This window comes from Neodiprion pinetum, chromosome 2 (assembly GCF_021155775.2).
Source record: "Neodiprion pinetum isolate iyNeoPine1 chromosome 2, iyNeoPine1.2, whole genome shotgun sequence".
Taxonomy (NCBI): Eukaryota; Metazoa; Arthropoda; class Insecta; order Hymenoptera; family Diprionidae; genus Neodiprion; species Neodiprion pinetum.
Genome location: NC_060233.1, coordinates 32,099,352 through 32,115,932, shown reverse-complemented (window position 1 = coordinate 32,115,932; position 16,581 = coordinate 32,099,352). Strand labels below are relative to the sequence as shown.

General features: G+C 40.7%; 1 protein-coding gene and 1 long non-coding RNA gene across 4 annotated transcripts in view; both read left to right on the top strand.

Annotated features, from left to right (window-relative positions):
* The first annotated feature begins 8 nt into the window (after positions 1-8).
* On the top strand, positions 9-6,070 carry LOC124212789 (sodium-coupled monocarboxylate transporter 1). Of its 3 annotated transcripts, none has more exons than XM_046613240.2 (15): positions 9-59; positions 1,235-1,416; positions 1,530-1,689; positions 1,772-1,837; positions 1,942-1,993; positions 2,118-2,185; positions 3,025-3,179; positions 3,259-3,399; positions 3,669-3,893; positions 3,980-4,163; positions 4,265-4,351; positions 4,448-4,617; positions 4,814-4,972; positions 5,072-5,219; positions 5,535-6,070. In XM_046613240.2, the coding sequence occupies exons 1-15, from the start codon at positions 24-26 to the stop codon at positions 5,553-5,555; spliced, it is 1,854 nt and encodes a 617-aa protein (XP_046469196.1). In that variant the 5' UTR covers positions 9-23; the 3' UTR covers positions 5,556-6,070. The 3 variants fall into 3 exon arrangements, with proteins under 3 accessions (XP_046469196.1, XP_046469197.1, XP_068989526.1); XM_046613241.1 differs by lacking the exon at positions 9-59 and adding an exon at positions 166-455; XM_069133425.1 differs by lacking the exon at positions 9-59 and adding an exon at positions 825-999.
* Positions 6,071-9,463: 3,393 nt separating this feature from the next.
* Positions 9,464-16,581, top strand: part of LOC124211408 (uncharacterized) — a 164,435-nt gene continuing 157,317 nt past the window's right edge. Inside the window, exons 1-2 of the long non-coding RNA XR_006881450.2 lie at positions 9,464-9,713; positions 10,131-10,427. This is a non-coding gene — a long non-coding RNA (uncharacterized lncRNA). The remainder of the gene's footprint in view (positions 9,714-10,130; positions 10,428-16,581) is intronic.

The following is a 16,581-nucleotide window of genomic DNA, read 5'->3' as shown; positions in this document are numbered from 1 at the left end:
ACGATCGTAACAAATGAGGATGGATGATTAGACGGGATTTCGTCTATGGAGTGCACCTGGTAATCGACTCTTTAATTGCGCAGGCAAAGTTTCGAATGTTGATTGGCGAGTAAATTAATTTGCCGCCAGGCACAGACGGACTTTGCGCTTGTAGGCATTTAGACCGCGGCGAAATTCTCCGCGTACGTCTTTGCGTCGCTGAATTCGCAATCCGGAGCTTGACCGCTGCGAGGCTGGATGTCTCGCTTTCCGTTGCCAATTACGTTTAGACCTCACACCTATCACCATCCCGGCTTGTAATACAAACTATCGATAATTATAACAATTGTTACCGCCGCAGGAACGCGCCCGCCTCCCCCGTTCACTAGCACTTTGTGATACAGAAGATACGTACGCCGGGAAGATAAAAGCTCCTCGGATTTGCTCAAAAGCCATTAATTCGATTATTCGAAAAGGTACGCATATAATATACACAAAACACGATATTTTTGCTGCATCGTGTTTGCATTTCAACTTAAAAGCGGAAACAGTTTTATGTCATAGTTACATTGCGATGTGCTTAAAGTATTCGATGATCGTTTTGAATCTTGGTATATTTTTTTCCTATACGTTCAAAGTCATGTGAATATATTTTGTGCACAGTCCGGTGTAATACATACCTAAGAGTGTTTTACCGCATGGTTTACATGGTTTACATAGATAATTTTAATTACGGGTTTTGCGGTAGCTGTGATCGCCTGCAGTCAGCAAGTCGAACGACGTATTGCCGCTGACCCGATGAATTGAAATTACGCAATGCTTGCAGGGCTAAATTATTTCGAGCCGTTCGCTGTGCCGAGTCATAGTGATGAGACCGTGAACCTAAACTAGTCTCAATGTCGCCAATGTCACGGACGTTGGCACTTTTACCAGTTTTAAATCCGACGATACGCGTGTATGAATTTCGAAACAAGCATCCATCGATCGACGTCATGCCAAGATTTATTTACACGTGCAACTGTATGTATTACCGTTATAAAAGAACAAAAATCGGCTCTCATATTTTCGGGGAAGCCTGTAGATTACCTTCCAAAAGTCGCTATGATCAATTCGAATTACAGATTACCGCGAGATAAACCTGAAACTAGAGATTGATACAGGCATAAAATTCTGGCCGAATGACTGGTCAAAATTTGTTTTGTCGTTTTCTCGCTTGGTTTTTTTTTGAAACCCTCTTAAATTTCCATATTTTTAGATGCCGGCCGATCGTTGGTACCTTCATTGGAGTGACTGGATCGTCTTCATCGCAATGCTGTGCGCCTCTGCAACGGCAGGACTTTGGCATTACTTCAGAAGTAAGAAGTACAACACGGAGGAATATCTCCTGGGTGGACACCACATGGGTCTTCTTCCCGTATCGTCTTCCTTGATCGCCAGGTAAGCGATTTCTGGAGAAATTTAATTTGGATTGATTACCAAATCGGCGAAGAAATCACAATCTATGCGACCGATGTGCGCGAATTTTAATCCGCAATGCAACTCGTACGTAGCTTTATTTCAGGTATTACGATACTTGGAACGCCGGCTGAAGTATACAATTTTGGAACTCAGTACTGGGTGACGATATTCAGCATATTTTTTACGGGAATTACCGTTGCGAAAGTGTATCTTCCCGTATTCTTCGTTCTTAGGCTAAACTCTGCATACGAGGTTGTATTTCTTTAACCTTTTATTTAGCCATCAGTTTGGCATATAATTCTGAAGCCTAATTAACTTCTACAAAAAATTTCAGTATCTCGAGATCAGATTCAGCAGAGCAGTTCGTATTCTAATATCTCTCATCTTCGTCGTTGACGCGGTAAGACGTTCCAGCATTTGTCGTATTATATATTATAGATTCGAACTTGAAATAATTTTGTATACATGTATGTATTACATTTTTTCGTATGATCTATACTTCAGGTCCTGTACCAGTCCATTGTGGTCTACGTTCCATCTTTGGCGTTGAATCAAGGTACTTTATACCAATTCTCATACATAAAAGTGGTTTTTGTTTCGGTTGATTTCTTATTTTTTTTATATGTTATACAATAAGTCTACATATTTTAGTATATTATTATGTACCGTGTTTGTTTCAGTCAGTGGTATCAACGTTCATCTAATAGGAAGCGTGGTATGCGCGGTATGCGTCTTCTACACTGTGTTGGTAGGTTTGCATACTATGTCTTTATCATGTTCACTGCAGAGACACTGATTGAGACATTGATCTGCGATGGGTACTATCTGCAATATGTAGAGTAATCTCACAGCTAAGACTAGGCTCCATAGCCTAAATTGGGATATCAAATTTGACATAATTAGAGCAGAATTCGCTTACAGTCATGTAGTTAAACTATATAAGAACTGCTGTTAAAATATTTTGATATGCAAAGATTTTGGAGATTTCAGTTTTTCATTTTCAATTCTTCGATTTTCGAATTTAGAACGGTATAATATTTTCTAACAGTTGAATCTTGTAGAGCTGTTTCTAAATTCGTCAGATATATCGATGGGTCCTGTGGAAGCAGACGTATTTCGCCACGCAATTTAAGAACATACGTATTTCGTCGGCCAGCTGGAACGGACGTGTCACGAAAGATGCTACAGTAAGTGTAAACAAAGGTCTTGTAGAGTCGACAGAGATACGTCCGTTCTAGACGGCTTATCGAAATACGTATGTTTCCATGGGTCCCGTCGATAAAACGCTAATTTAATTACGGTAATATTTGTGTGATTAATTGCAGCATAATATGCCTAGGGTTTTTCTATGTCTAGAAGAATGTTTAAAATCGGGAAACATAAGGGAAAAACCGGGGAATTTTATATGAAACCAGAAAATATTCGTTATCGTTAGCGAACATGACAACTTTCTGTAATCTGGAAAATCAGAAAAATTCAAAGAATTTTAAACAGGTATATTGAATGAGGACAAATTGTAGTAACTTTATATCTGTGCTGAAATGGCGTTGCGGGTTTAAAATCTTGAAAAGCTTTCATATTCTGCAGGGAGGACTGAGGGCCGTGGTTTGGACCGACACAATCCAAGTCGCGGTGATGGTAGCCGCAGTAATAGTGGTGACCTTGCTCGGAACCTACCAGGTCGGAGGACCGTCCGAAGTTTGGAAACGGGCTGTCGAAGCGAAGAGGATCGAGTTCTTAAAGTTGGTATAATACGTGTAAGGGTATCGCAGACTAAAAAAAAATAACACTGCTTTCCCCTCCGTTTCTCTTTATATCCAGCCTCGATCCGTCTCCCTATACGCGACACACATTATGGACGGTATCAATAGGCTCCTGGCTATACAGCACGGCTTACATATCCGTAAATCAGACGATGGTTCAGCGGTACCGAACCCTGTCGACCATGAAGACTGCTAAAATGTGAGTGGTGGAGACGTGTTTGTGGAAAAAATCTGTTCGTTTGATTGCTAACTTTCTTACAGACGTAAATTCAAAAAATTATTCTTGATTCTCATCGCGAAAAGGTTGGATCCGTGATAACTTGCACCGAATCTAAATCACGATAAACGGTGCCATGCTCTCCAGTTGTTACGTAGTCCAACAATTTGAACATCGTTGTGTATTTGAAAGCATGTTTCACATCACCCTTTCTTTTTATTTCTGATCACTTCATCGCGATAGTTTTTTAGGGCTATTTGCGTGTTCACTTGCGGGGTCATCAGTTTCATCTCAATTTGTTGTTGGTGCGGTTTGGTACTGTTGGCCTGGTGGTCGCCACCAAGATGCGATCCGAGAGCATCAGGTCTCGTTTTTGCCGACGATCAAATGCTGCCAGCCTACGTGATGGAAATTGCTGGTCATCTCCATGGTATTCCAGGATTGTTTGTCGCCGGTATCTTCGGAGCAGCGTTGAGGTAATAAGTCTAATCAATTGTGTTTTGAATTTTCACTCTATAAAGCAGCGCGCGGTACCTTATATCCGTTGAATTCTATGCCGCAGCACTTTATCCGTGGGTATAAATTCCACTTCGGTTGTTCTGCTCGAGGATTTCGTCAAGGGATGCTTCAGGCAGAAGCCCAGCGATAGGTGTTCCACAATATTCGCAAAAAGTGTTGCTATTCTTCTCGGAATAACTGCTTTGGGATTCATATTCCTAGTCGAACGTCTCGGCGGTGTCCTCGCGGTATGTAAATCTATAATCTCAACTCATTATTCTTACTTGTGTGACTATACAATTAATGTGATTTTCATTGTTACATCTACAACTTAATCATTGCTTCACAGGTAACTGGAAGTCTGGCTGCGATCGCAGCGGGCACTTCCTTCGGAGTATTTACCCTTGGCATGCTGTTTCCTTGGGCAAATTCAAAGGTGAGTCCGCGAATACATTGCATACATTTTCACCGAAGCAAGACTATTCATGAGATTTAAGATGAGCGTATACTCCATTCTCATAAAATACTGCAGGGTGCATTTGTAGGTGCGATTGTAGGATTCACCATCGCAGCTTGGGCCAGTCTGGGCGCCAATGCTGCAACCGGCGCTGGTCAGCTTCGTCCCAAAAAACTACCGGTCAACTTGTCGCAGTGTCCAGCAAACGTGACCGAAAATTTTCTCGAATTATTCGAACATCAGGGGTGAGTATCTCTTTTCTGTGACTCAGAACTGATTTCGCTGTACATGTAAAGCCTGTAGACTGTGCAAAATTTCTGTTCATTTCTCAGAGTATCGAGCATGTAATAAGCTGAACGGTAAACCTCCTTTTGCAAATCCCGATCACGTAGAAGTCGGACGCAAACGACAACAAATGAAATTGATTTCTGCTGTTTTCAGAGAGGAAGACGTTTTTCCGCTATACAGATTATCTTATCACTTGATAGCCGGTCTAGGAGCTATAGTGGTTATCGTTGTCGGCAATCTAGTGACTTTGTGCACGGGTCCAAGGAATCCACGATCAGTAGACAGGGATATGCTATCGCCGGTAATTCACAGGTAATTGTGAGAGCATCTCTTCAAATTTTCCGAACACATTTGTTGGTCGCTTATTTTACTGTTACTTTGTAAGTTCAACGGCTTGCGATTCAATTCCAGGTGGCTTCCTAAACAGGAACTAGGACAGGATCTTGGAAAGTGGAGGCAACCGGTTCAGGACGCGGTTCCTCACGATGCTGCGAATGATTTTCTTCTTGGCGACTTGAATAGGGTCGACAAACCTTCGGTTATAGTTACGACACATCCGGTAAGTTGAAGAAAATCCATCTTTATTCGATTTTACAGCAGTGTGATGGTAAATGTTGTAGCAAATTTTAAAAGACGAAGATTCATCTAAATGACGAAGGTTCTGACTGAGCAAGGCTACACGAAGAAAGGTAAAGAACGGGAGATTTTAAAAATTACATGTTTCATAAATTAAATTGCAAAGATCAGATTAGATAAAATGACAATCGGTCGTTTTAAACGTTGAAATGGAAAAGCAGCATAAAAGTTGGAAGCAAAAAATTTTTCCTAGGTTTATTACTTCTATATTGATGTGTGTTGATCTTGTGTGTTACAGAACGACGCTCATCTGCAATAAACCGTTTGTACAACGTGACTGCACCATGATGCGTTGTGTAAAGAATAACTGCCAGGGGACAAAATTGAATCATTTCATTAATGTCACGGAAAAGCATTCAATTGAAATCGAAAACTGCTATTTGTGTCATTGCGTATACATATAAGGTTTCTTATTCGTTACTGAACACCAGCCATATGCGAATCCTGGGACGATACGATCTAAACTACCACGAATCTCTAACCAGTTCCACATTGGCATATCGCTGGTGTTCGACAACGTATGAATGACCTTGTACGTATAATACCTGAATACTGTATGGAAATTATAATTACGTTGTTTTCGTTTTGAACGATATTCATGTCAGTGGCAAAGTTCTTCGACAATAATTGTAATTTGCTTGCATGGCGGAGGGACCAGTATTTCCTAGGGTGTGAAGTATATCCTATTCGGGCTTTTCCATTTACAGACATCTATAGAGGTATGTAGGTAAGAAACTCTGTTTTACAATTAAAGTGGAAAAATTTATTCATGAAGTCTGTTCTATAATTTTTTTGGTATCAAGAATAATATGCTGCATTTTTAAATTCATCCTGTTACGTGTAAGTATAATACGTAATTTGCTGTGGGTAAATTTCGCAGAAGCTAGAACCCTGCAGGATTGTAAGACACGTTAACACGACTATGGCGGATGAAATTGCGAAGGTGTGCGCGTGTTGAATGTTGAGCTTTGACCGACCGCAGTCACGACAGCAAAATTGAATTTATGGCGTAGGTAAACGGCGACGGTTCGCTATTTGCACCCGCTTAATAAGGATATTTGACGCTCAGAGCTTTCGCTTAACAAGCTGAGCTCATATCCCGGCGTGTCCCACGTGGCTTACTACCAGGTATACACCCAACCCACTCAGGCTTGAAAATCGAACAAACTCAGTTACCGAACCGTCGATGCGCGCTGTTCTATTCCTCCGGACGATCTCCGGGTCGACGGACTCTAGCTCAAACTTCATGGATCCGGAGGCTGCTTCTCTGATGCTTTTTTTAAACTTATATTTTATTTTCGGATGATTTTTTTGCTAAACTAAGGCTCTTAGGTAAACTAAATAGGTCTTAGGTATGTGGATCGAAATTCTGTAATATTCTCTGGAAAATTCGACGAACTCGATATTTTACAAGCCTTTCAACAATCTTCTTAGATTTAAATTGCAATTAGACATTACTGTATACGATGTTGCATTTACTTGATCAGAAATTATTGTTCTGATTGTTGTCAAATATTATTTGGTTATATTACGGTTTTAGAAATAATCCTGTAGCACATTCAGTCCGCTACAATTGTAACGTTAAGAAACCAAGTTGAAACTACAATATCATTGCTTCGGACAAATCCGGAATAGCGTAAGAAATTTTTACTCGTACGTTAAAACACGTTCTTTTTCCAGCTGGAAAATGACACTTCGAACATGTTGAACTCGGATATTATAGGAAAGACACTGTGCAGACACACTTCACATACAGGGATAATCATTTCGACAAACAGGCGTGCTGTATTTCTGGTTCATAGCTGTGTGTATATTCTCGCAAAAGATATTCCGTAGGCAGCTGCAAGGTGGTACAATTACAACGTCTTATTCTAATATATCTGTGCGAAACTTCGTACCCGGGGATACTTGCGTTATTATTACTAATACTGCAATTCAGCGGCCAAATTCGCTGGGCCGCCATATATTCATAGGTGCCCGCTGTATCCTTTATGCCATCTCGCAGAATAATTTCAATCCCTTTTCTACTATCTACACCATCCTAAAGACACACTTAAAACGGCACATGTGGTGTAAGGGCAACGTTTAATTGGAAGATCGAGTCTGTGGCGCGGCGATGATTGCCTACTTTGAATATTTGCGGGAGCAAAGACGCACGGCGAGATATACCGTAAACCTTATAAACGTGTCGTCTACGTACACCCTGCATATAGAAATTATGGATAAGCCCAGGCGCGGCAACGCCAGGAGCTAAGATAACCTCAGGTTTAAACTCAACCCTTAAATCCTTGTTTACCGAAGGGGATACATGCTGCATTTCGGTAGGTACGGATCTCGAATCTATGACTCCCACGAAGCTACGAGCCACCCATTGCCTCTGCACCGTGTCTTATTCCATGGTAATGATAAACAAATATCATGCATACACAATTGCGTGGATATGCATACACACGGTGCCTGTATGTAAGTTGTATGCATGACGAACGCTTCTCGCTTAAGATCCTTATCTTACCCTTACATCTCCTTCGCCTGCATATAATACATACGGGCAAATTGCGGTTTAGACGCGTGAATCTGCAGTCGTTTTCTATCGAACCTTGATTATACCCGTTTCGAGAATTTTCTCAATCGAATTCAATCTTAGTTTCCGAATTCCTAAAGCCGTTCGAACGGTGATATCCTCAAGATGGAATTGACGAAATTTGGGTAGGCGACGTGTATTTATACAAAGTGTACAACGCGGGGTCTCGCAGGAAACCTCTCTGAGCAAAAGGCGTCTTTGCTACCCCGCAATCAGTCAGGCGTACAGAAGAGGAGACCGGGGAAAGCAAGGATCTCAAACATTGACGGCGACAGACTAACGGAATAACTAATTTATCAATTTTTCGCTCGAGTTAGCTTCGATTCCGCACGAGACTATTTGCAATCTCGTGCAAATACCGTCCTTCCTGGGTGTGGGTGACTCACAATCAGTACATGAATATCGTGCCCAATTCTGTGTGTTTTTGTACAACTACACTTTGCCTGTGATACTGTTATTTTCTCAGGGACCTTGCGCCGAATTAATTGGACCGCGACCCACCGCGTCATAATTTCACATTGCAAATATCTGTTACAATCAATTCTACAGTAGCCGTTTTTCAATACTGTTTCAATATACTAATTGTATCATTCAAAATACGTGTCCAGTCCTTTTCTAATCATTTATATTAATTACAATTTTATTATATTATTACTAGGTACATCAGGCGCCCTTATTCAGCATAATAACCAAGTCAGGCTGATGCGACATTAAGGTGAAAAAACAAATGATCAGCTGGAATCAATTTGTTCAAGAGAAATTTAATTTCTCCCGTTGTATAATAAAACTGCAGCAATTGTCGAATAAGCCTGGTAAAAGAAGCCTTACAATGCCGAAACGGAAGTGTTATCATCAATTTGTTAATAGCCGTATAATTAGATTTGATTTAGCCACATCTCCATACCGCGGACTTATATGTCGTACACGGTCGAGCGATGTGATATTTCACATTTAACGAGATTGAACGGGACGCGGCGGCGCACCAGCTGTCATCCGGGACGGAATGGTGCGGGCGACAGGTAAGACACTAAACGTAATGAATCACTACAGTATCCGAGAGGAGTGATGCATCTTAATTACGTCCCGAGGCGCAATAATAATTATCTAATTAAGCATTGTTTACCGACCAGCCTCTGTTATACCCTGACTTCCTGCACGTTAGCGATCTCGACGCGTGTGTGTATAGAAGGCAGGAACCTCTACAGGTATGCGAGATGAGAGATACAACGCACACTTCGTCGCACTTTACCCCTAATGGTTTGATTACAGGTATACATGTGCGGTACAAACCCTGGGTAAATTGAATTTTCTATTAGGTAATCATGAAGGAAAATAGTCTGCGCAGTCAAGCTAATTATACCACAAGACTGTTCATCTTCGTTAAATATGAACGCAAATTAACGAAATTCCCTTAAATGCTGAAGATGCGATGAATTTCTGAATCCATGCGGCAAAAGCGTCGTTTCACATTATCGTATGTATACCTATACATATTATCGTCTCACGAAGTCTTCCGATTACATTAGTATAGTATGTATATTGCGCATATATTCATTCGGCCCAAGATCGTCGATTGTCTTCGAGACACGAACGACGCCATCTTGTCAGTCTTTACAGTCCTGATTTTGTCGCGGCTGTGTCGACCCGTGTCGGCGCGTTTGTATCGCGGTCGGTGATGTTTTCGGGCTAAATGTGCGTGAAGTATGAGTCAATCTATTTTCTTGTACAATGTAGACATACAGTTTCAGAGTGAATTAGGTGCAGTCGTCGGACGATTGGATTAACGTGCGATTGCCGGTCGCAACTTCGTAACGGCTTTGCTTTCATCGTCTCGAAGTTAGTAACGTTATCGTAACGATTCATGCTGGGGAACAACCGTTATTTTGCAATTTGAGAATTTTTTGAAAGTCAGTAAACCCACTGATCTCTAACAGAGGTCAGTGAGTAAGCCATAATAAAACAAACACACGCATGGTTTGAAACCTTTGTTTTTTCATGTTGAAATTAGTAACGATATCGTAACGATGCTGGGTAAAAACCGTTGTTTCGCTATTTTGCAATTGTCTGGAATTCGATAATCCCACTGATGTCTGTATAGAGGTCAGTGAGTAAACCATAATAAAACAAAACACATCATGTTTCGAAATCTTGGTTCGTTTAGTTCCCCAATGTTTCGTTGCGTTACTAACTTCACCTTGTTTACTTTCGTCGTTTGTTTTTTCGCCGAGCTTGACTCCACAAATATCATTATAGAACCGGGAAGTGTTATTGTCGCTGCAGTTTCTATCGAAGCGGTGTGCCTATGTTTTTAAATTCGCGACAAGTTCCGTCTGTTTCCGAATTCCCCGAAACAAACCCTTTGAAGTGTGTTATAAAGTTATTGTCCGAAGTTGATCCGGAAGGCGTGCGTGGATACATTGCGAGAAGTAAGTTAGGGGAGCAAGAATGATTGTGTACACAGTGATTGATCATCGTTAAAAGGCATAGCAATCGTATCACTTTTCAAAACCAGCTGCACACCGATCGCTACTTCGTATCTATCGCTCAAAGGTAAGCAAAATCGCTGCTGATCTATTTACTTCTAGCTCCATAACGTATACGGAAAGTTATACCATTTCTTGTTGATTTTGCTTCTACTTATAAATCTGAAGGGTTCGATCCTCGGAATAATCAAGTTTTCTCGAAACCCCAAATTGTTTATTCGTTTACTTCTCTGCAATCAGTTGATTCGTTCCTCTATGTATTACACTCATTACTCAGGCATGTAGGCGTTACTCACTTCTCGCGTCGTGTTTATATATTTTTTACGAAGCTAAATAGTGTAAGTTCTAACTGCGATCCAGCTGAATTTTGTTCGCAGATTAATTTTAGTTTTAAATAATCTACACTGATTCGGCATCGTTTCACACGTGCGTAATCCGTGACATTTGCTGCACCAACACAGCCAAGTCGTTATGTTGATCTAACCCAACCTAATGTAATACTAATACTACGCTGCTGGAAGGAGATGCCGTTTCTCAACTAACAAGAATTAAACCTTACAGAATTATACAATCGGGAAAGCGTTGAACAGAATTAATCCTCGGCGCAGCTCGTTGAATGCAGATTCGCCACCTCACCTCTTGGCTTGCTTAGACTTTAGAGGGAAAATAAATATTTACTCGAAATCGCGCTTTACTGGGGCCCACAAGTTGATCTTGAATCGCGGTGTTGGAGATTGAATCTTAATTCCTACCGTGCAATCCGCATTTGGGCGTTGATATTGGATAATTCAGAGATAGCAGAGAGAATTAGGATATACCATGACGTCATTTGCAATCAGATATTGTAAAGTAACATCGTTTGTTATGTTGTCGGTAACCGTGGTTTTTTTTTTTACTTCAAATTCGCATTTCTGAGGTTACTTTGTTCGGGGTCATTTTCATCAAATTGATTCGAATTTCAATAACTGATCTGGCCACATTCTTCAAGTATGTATTTCTCGTGTTTTATCCGATTTTACTCGGTTTTGATTAGCCCTGAGTGACTTAACGACTCTCATAATTTTTGACAAATTAGCGTGGCGTGACTTTGCTCGATTGCGAGAGTATGAAAAGCATAGTCGCGAGGAGCGAGGAGTTAGACAATGGTGTGAACCGACAATTCAGAGTTTTATCAAGTTAGTTTGATAAACTAACAATAAGAGTGGAGGTATTAATCAGAGCCTAGACTGGTACTGCTGTTACGGTGCTGCGCACAGTGTCTTCAGCCACAGGCGTGGCTAGCTCGGTCATAATTCGGGGAGGATGAATGCTCTCTGAAGGAAGGAAATGGTTATAAATATCCGTAGGGCAAGACATTCGTCGCTGCCAGGGTTAAACTCAGCAGCAGGTACTTTGCGACTTTACCTCCGCGCTCTAATTTGCATATACAAAGGTGGCAGAGAGACTCCAAAGTGAGAGAGAAGGATATACCAGGATTGCGATACGGGAAGTGTAGGAGTGTACCTAATGCAGCTGTTGTTGCGAAAAAAAACGAATGGTTTTAGGCAGACCGTCAGCCATAGCTCGAATTTCTCGTTTTCACACTGCAGGTTCCAAGTTCACGGAACAAAAAAATGTCAATATCCACCTCGAATACCGAACTATAAATTGAAATTCATTATTCACGATCGAAAAGCCCTTGGATACCATATTACGTGAGAATATTACGATTTCTTATTTGTAAATTTGCAAAAAAGCACTAAATGAATCGCAGCTAAAATCTAATTAGTTCTAAGTTTGGAAAAGACACGTGGAATGAGACGAAAATCATTGAAATCCGGACACTCGTTCTCGAGACATCGTTAGATAAAAAAATTGATCGCATACATAGGTACATACATATACACACACAGACGTCGATCCGATAATGGTTGGAGGTGATTCCGTAGATATCGAAACGTAAAATCATCCTCGGGGTGATTACAATAGCTTCCTTTTTCCTCTAAAAACGGAGAAACGGAAAGTTAAAAAATGATCAATACGAACACGATAATGAAGAAGAAAATGAGTGAAATCAACAGGAATAAAAACACAAACGACAACGTGGCTTATCAATTAAATTATCGGGGGTGATTCTTTTCGCACCCTTCGAGACAGCAGGTATATACGAATATACAGCGGAACGCCCAATTTTAGCGAGGGTAACAAACCAGACCAATTAACAATCAATCAAGCGTGTCTCTCTCGCCTCATTGAAACGGCGTCAAACATTGTATTTGTGTAATTGTCCATTTATTCCCGTCGGCCGGGCGTCACCTGACAAATTGCGTTCGACGCCGTGTGCGTGCATATGTTCCCACGTTACCTGCCTAATATACCTAATACCTGCGTACCCACGTGGCTGTGTGGACGAATTCCGACGGTGTACACGGACCTGCATATCCGCGGTCGGTCCACCGCGTTTCACAATAATTTTCCTCGTCAGTTGTGACAGCCAATCTCCCCGGCTATTATATTAATTAGCAGGATTCCCATGGCGTTCTGCGTATGGGATTCGGGAATTCCACCCGTTTCTTTTTCTATTTTACAATCGATTCTCTTCTATGCACATACAGCGGTAATATCCTCAACCGTTTGCCACGCAGGTTAATAGCACCTCGGTATATTTTACTGTCAAGCTTTTCGTTTATTCTGTCATTTTCAGTCGGTGCAGGCTGCTCGGAAATGCCTTATTTTCAAGAATCCGTTAGCGATAAATGAACAGGCTTTGATAAACCGTATTTTTACGAAATTTTTTCATCAACTCATCGGATACAGTCTCGATTTTGCTCTTTGTGTCTGTGTATTATTGATGAAAACGTTGATTTTTTTTTGAGAAATTATTAGAGAACGTTCGCAAAATTCAAAATTTTGATTCACTTCGCATGTATTCGTGAAATTTGAAAAGTCTACTCCCCCCTCCACACCCCTCTCTTCCTCGACACCCAGCGTAGTTCAGTATCGTTTTCTCCACAGTGTTTTCGGAAGTTGTACATATCTTGAACTTCCAGGAGCTGCGAAGAACTTTCCGCATCAATTACGCGTGGAAGCCTGCGAGTATTTAAGACAAGAGAGAAAACTCGTCTCCTCCTGTTTCATTCGGGGTACAAGTAGCTGACGTTATCGGTCAGTTCGAACTGGAATTTTGAAATTTTGAAAAATGTCGGAAAGGCAGAGTTTTTGCCGTTTTATTTTTTTTTGCGTGTGATTGTACTTTGAATTCTCTTACAATTAGATTTTCTAACGTTTGCGTGAGATCCGCTTCGTCGTCGGATCGGTACAAAACACCATGAGCTAAAAATGTATTGCGTTTAGGTTGGCAGGTAGTCTATTGTCGTGTATGCAAATTGTAGTATGATTACGAGACGTTAACTGACCGTCGCGGCTGGTATACACCGACCTAATACCGACGGCGTGAGGAAAACTCATTGCCTACAGTCCTCGAGCCACGTCGCCGTACGTGTATAAGCCCGTTGACTTAATTTCATTGCACGGTTAATTAATAATTAAGTGTGCCAACGAAATTTGATAATTTTCCAACGTTTGTTATTATTCCAGCCGTTTGACCCGCGGCAACCGACGCCTTAACCCGTCCGAAATAATTTGAATATGCAAAGCAAGTTTCCATCCTTTTCGCAACTTTCTCCCTTTCCACTTGTGCTGCTCCGTCCGTACAAACACACCTCAATTCTAGCACGCAAAAAGCTTCTCGCATCATACGGGAAAACCTCGAAATGTTGTACGAAAATTTTTGAACGATGATTAAACGATGTGTAACGATTCGAGAAATTAAAGGGGGGAAAAAAAAAAAGAAAAGCGACAACACTTTTCACCGATCTGTGTGTAAATTATAAGGTATAAAATTTGAAATCCTGAATTGAATTTTATGGCTGTCGAATGCTACGGGATCGAGCGTGAATAATAAATAATTTTTATCAACAAAGTGGAATCGGTCCGTTGAGAATTCGGAGAGTATTGTAGGTGTAAACTAGGCATCTTCCTTATTTTCGCAAGCTAGAATTTGACACGGGAAAGACTTGCCAACCATACGAGCATCGTGCATTTTTCATTTGGGAATGAGCGACGTTCAGAGGGAGGCATGTGCATCTGTCAGCCCATAACGGATAAGCTTACGGGTAATGGGATGTAGGCATATCATGTACAATATGTACATACGGTTGGTGCTTTTCTCGTCGAGACTTCTTTTTTATTGCCTCTATAATCTTTTCCCTGTCGGTTCTTCTTGATCGCGGTGGTGTCACGTGACCGGTAAAGAGTGTTTTTTTTTTACGAGAATCCAACCCATTTTTACGCGAACCATCGATTCGATTCAAAACTTTTTAGCGATGTGATCGTTTCGATGTTAGGAAATGCACTCTGACTAGCTAAGATCGATAAATTATTATCGTATGGATTAATAATCGAGTAATTTGAAAAATATAACCTTCAAACCTGTCTCGTGGCGAAATATTTCCGATATTAGCACGATCGCTTCACGAGAAATTTCAAAACGATCCAAAATTGTACGAAAAAATGAGATGGATTCTCGTGAAAATTCTTTGAATCGTTCACATGACACTACGCTCAAAACACCTTATCATAATATAAGCACGAGTTTTTTTAATTCAAGCGGTATTGTACTTAATTTGTGGCCCCTGCCTGAAAACTAAGTGGTACAGGCTGCTCTCCACATATAATACGTAACTTTACGTAAGGGAAATGGGCTTGCTAATTTTTTTCTCTCTTGTCTTGGAACGGCGGCGGCGGCAAAGGGGCGAGGGGGAAGCGATCTCTGCGGGAGAATCGAGAGAATTTCAGAGTCCGCGGGATGAAATGAAATTTTCACAGCACTCCCCTCGGAGTGCTTAGATGACCCAACGTCAAACTTGGACTACCCTGCAGTATAAGCAACGTAAGCATACATATATGCATGCACGGGTGTACGTATGCATGTAGAAAGTATTCACTGGCCAGCGCACACTGGAATGAATTCCGCACGAACCTCTATGGTTATATCTCCTTGTATGTTACCTACATACGTAAATGCAGCCGAGTAAATATAAAACGAACAATTGAATTAGGTAGTTTACGAATTAACCCCACGGTCTCGCTGTAGGTATACGTATGGTCTTTATAATCTTGTCTCGCCTTCGTCCGCATACCCATTTTTATTTTTTTTTATCATAAATGAACCGTTGACCGCGTAAACAAAGTGCAATCAGCTCTTAACGGATGAAAAGAAGAACTTGACGAGGGGTATATAGGCTTCCACTTTCAGTTCGCGGGGATTCGCTCATTGTTCCCGACGATTATCACTCTAATTTTACAACACATTGGTACGCCTTGTACCTATATGGCCGATTATTTCGTGAAAACGATGCCGAGAAAGTGGAAGAAGACTTTAAGGTAAAAAATCGTGGGCTTAAAAACAGCTGAGATCTCGCGTCCAGGTCTTTTTAGTTCTTTTTAGGATTGGGTATTGAATTTGTTTTATTTCAATTTTCGAACTCTTATTTGCGATTAGTTTTCTGATCGCTTTGTACATATGTATGTATGCAGTGTATAAAACGTATATAACGTATTAATAGTTTGATCATCTGACAATTTATTTTGTCCAAGTTATATATTTAATACACGCCTGGTATGTAATAGATTATATTCCTTCCTGTTTTTATCTTCTATCTTTTAGGGCTAATTCATTTAATTCTGTTAGCACCGTTTGCCCTCTCCTGCAAAGTGAGTTGAAGTCGTTAATTGATAATTAAATTAATTACTAAATAAATTGCAATTACACTAATGGACTAAGCGCAGAGCTACGTGAGAATGCGAAAGAAAGGTAGAAAGAGAGAAAGAGCTGACTGGGAGAGAGATTCCTATGCGTGTAAATGTATCCGTACATATTGATGCAAATGCCAACTCTTTGTTGAATACTTTGCCAACTTTTACGAATGCAGCTTTAAATTAGTTTTAATTCTCCCCGTAGTAGTGTTCTTGGTGCGATGTGTGACTCGGTAAATTTCATATGGCATTTTTATTCACTCGGTGGTGATTGTTCATAGTGTTACGAATCATTGTTGATTTTCTTTTTCCAATTTTCACACTTTGTCAGGAGTGAACATAACGTTCGTCTAGTTAGTAATATGAATATCCTTTAAATTTTTTATCCTGAAACTAATTGCTTGATATCAAATACCTAAAGCAAA

What these genes read in the sequence shown, in the direction of transcription:
- LOC124212789 (XM_069133425.1), top strand. Translation starts at nt 937, where the DNA reads ATGAATTTCGAAACAAGCATCCATCGATCGACGTCATGCCAAGATTTA. An exon ending in ATCTTTGGCGTTGAATCAAG is followed by an intron (nt 1,994 to 2,117) that starts GTACTTTATACC and finishes TGTTTGTTTCAG; the next exon opens with TCAGTGGTATCAACGTTCAT. An exon ending in GTCTCGGCGGTGTCCTCGCG is followed by an intron (nt 4,164 to 4,264) that starts GTATGTAAATCT and finishes ATTGCTTCACAG; the next exon opens with GTAACTGGAAGTCTGGCTGC.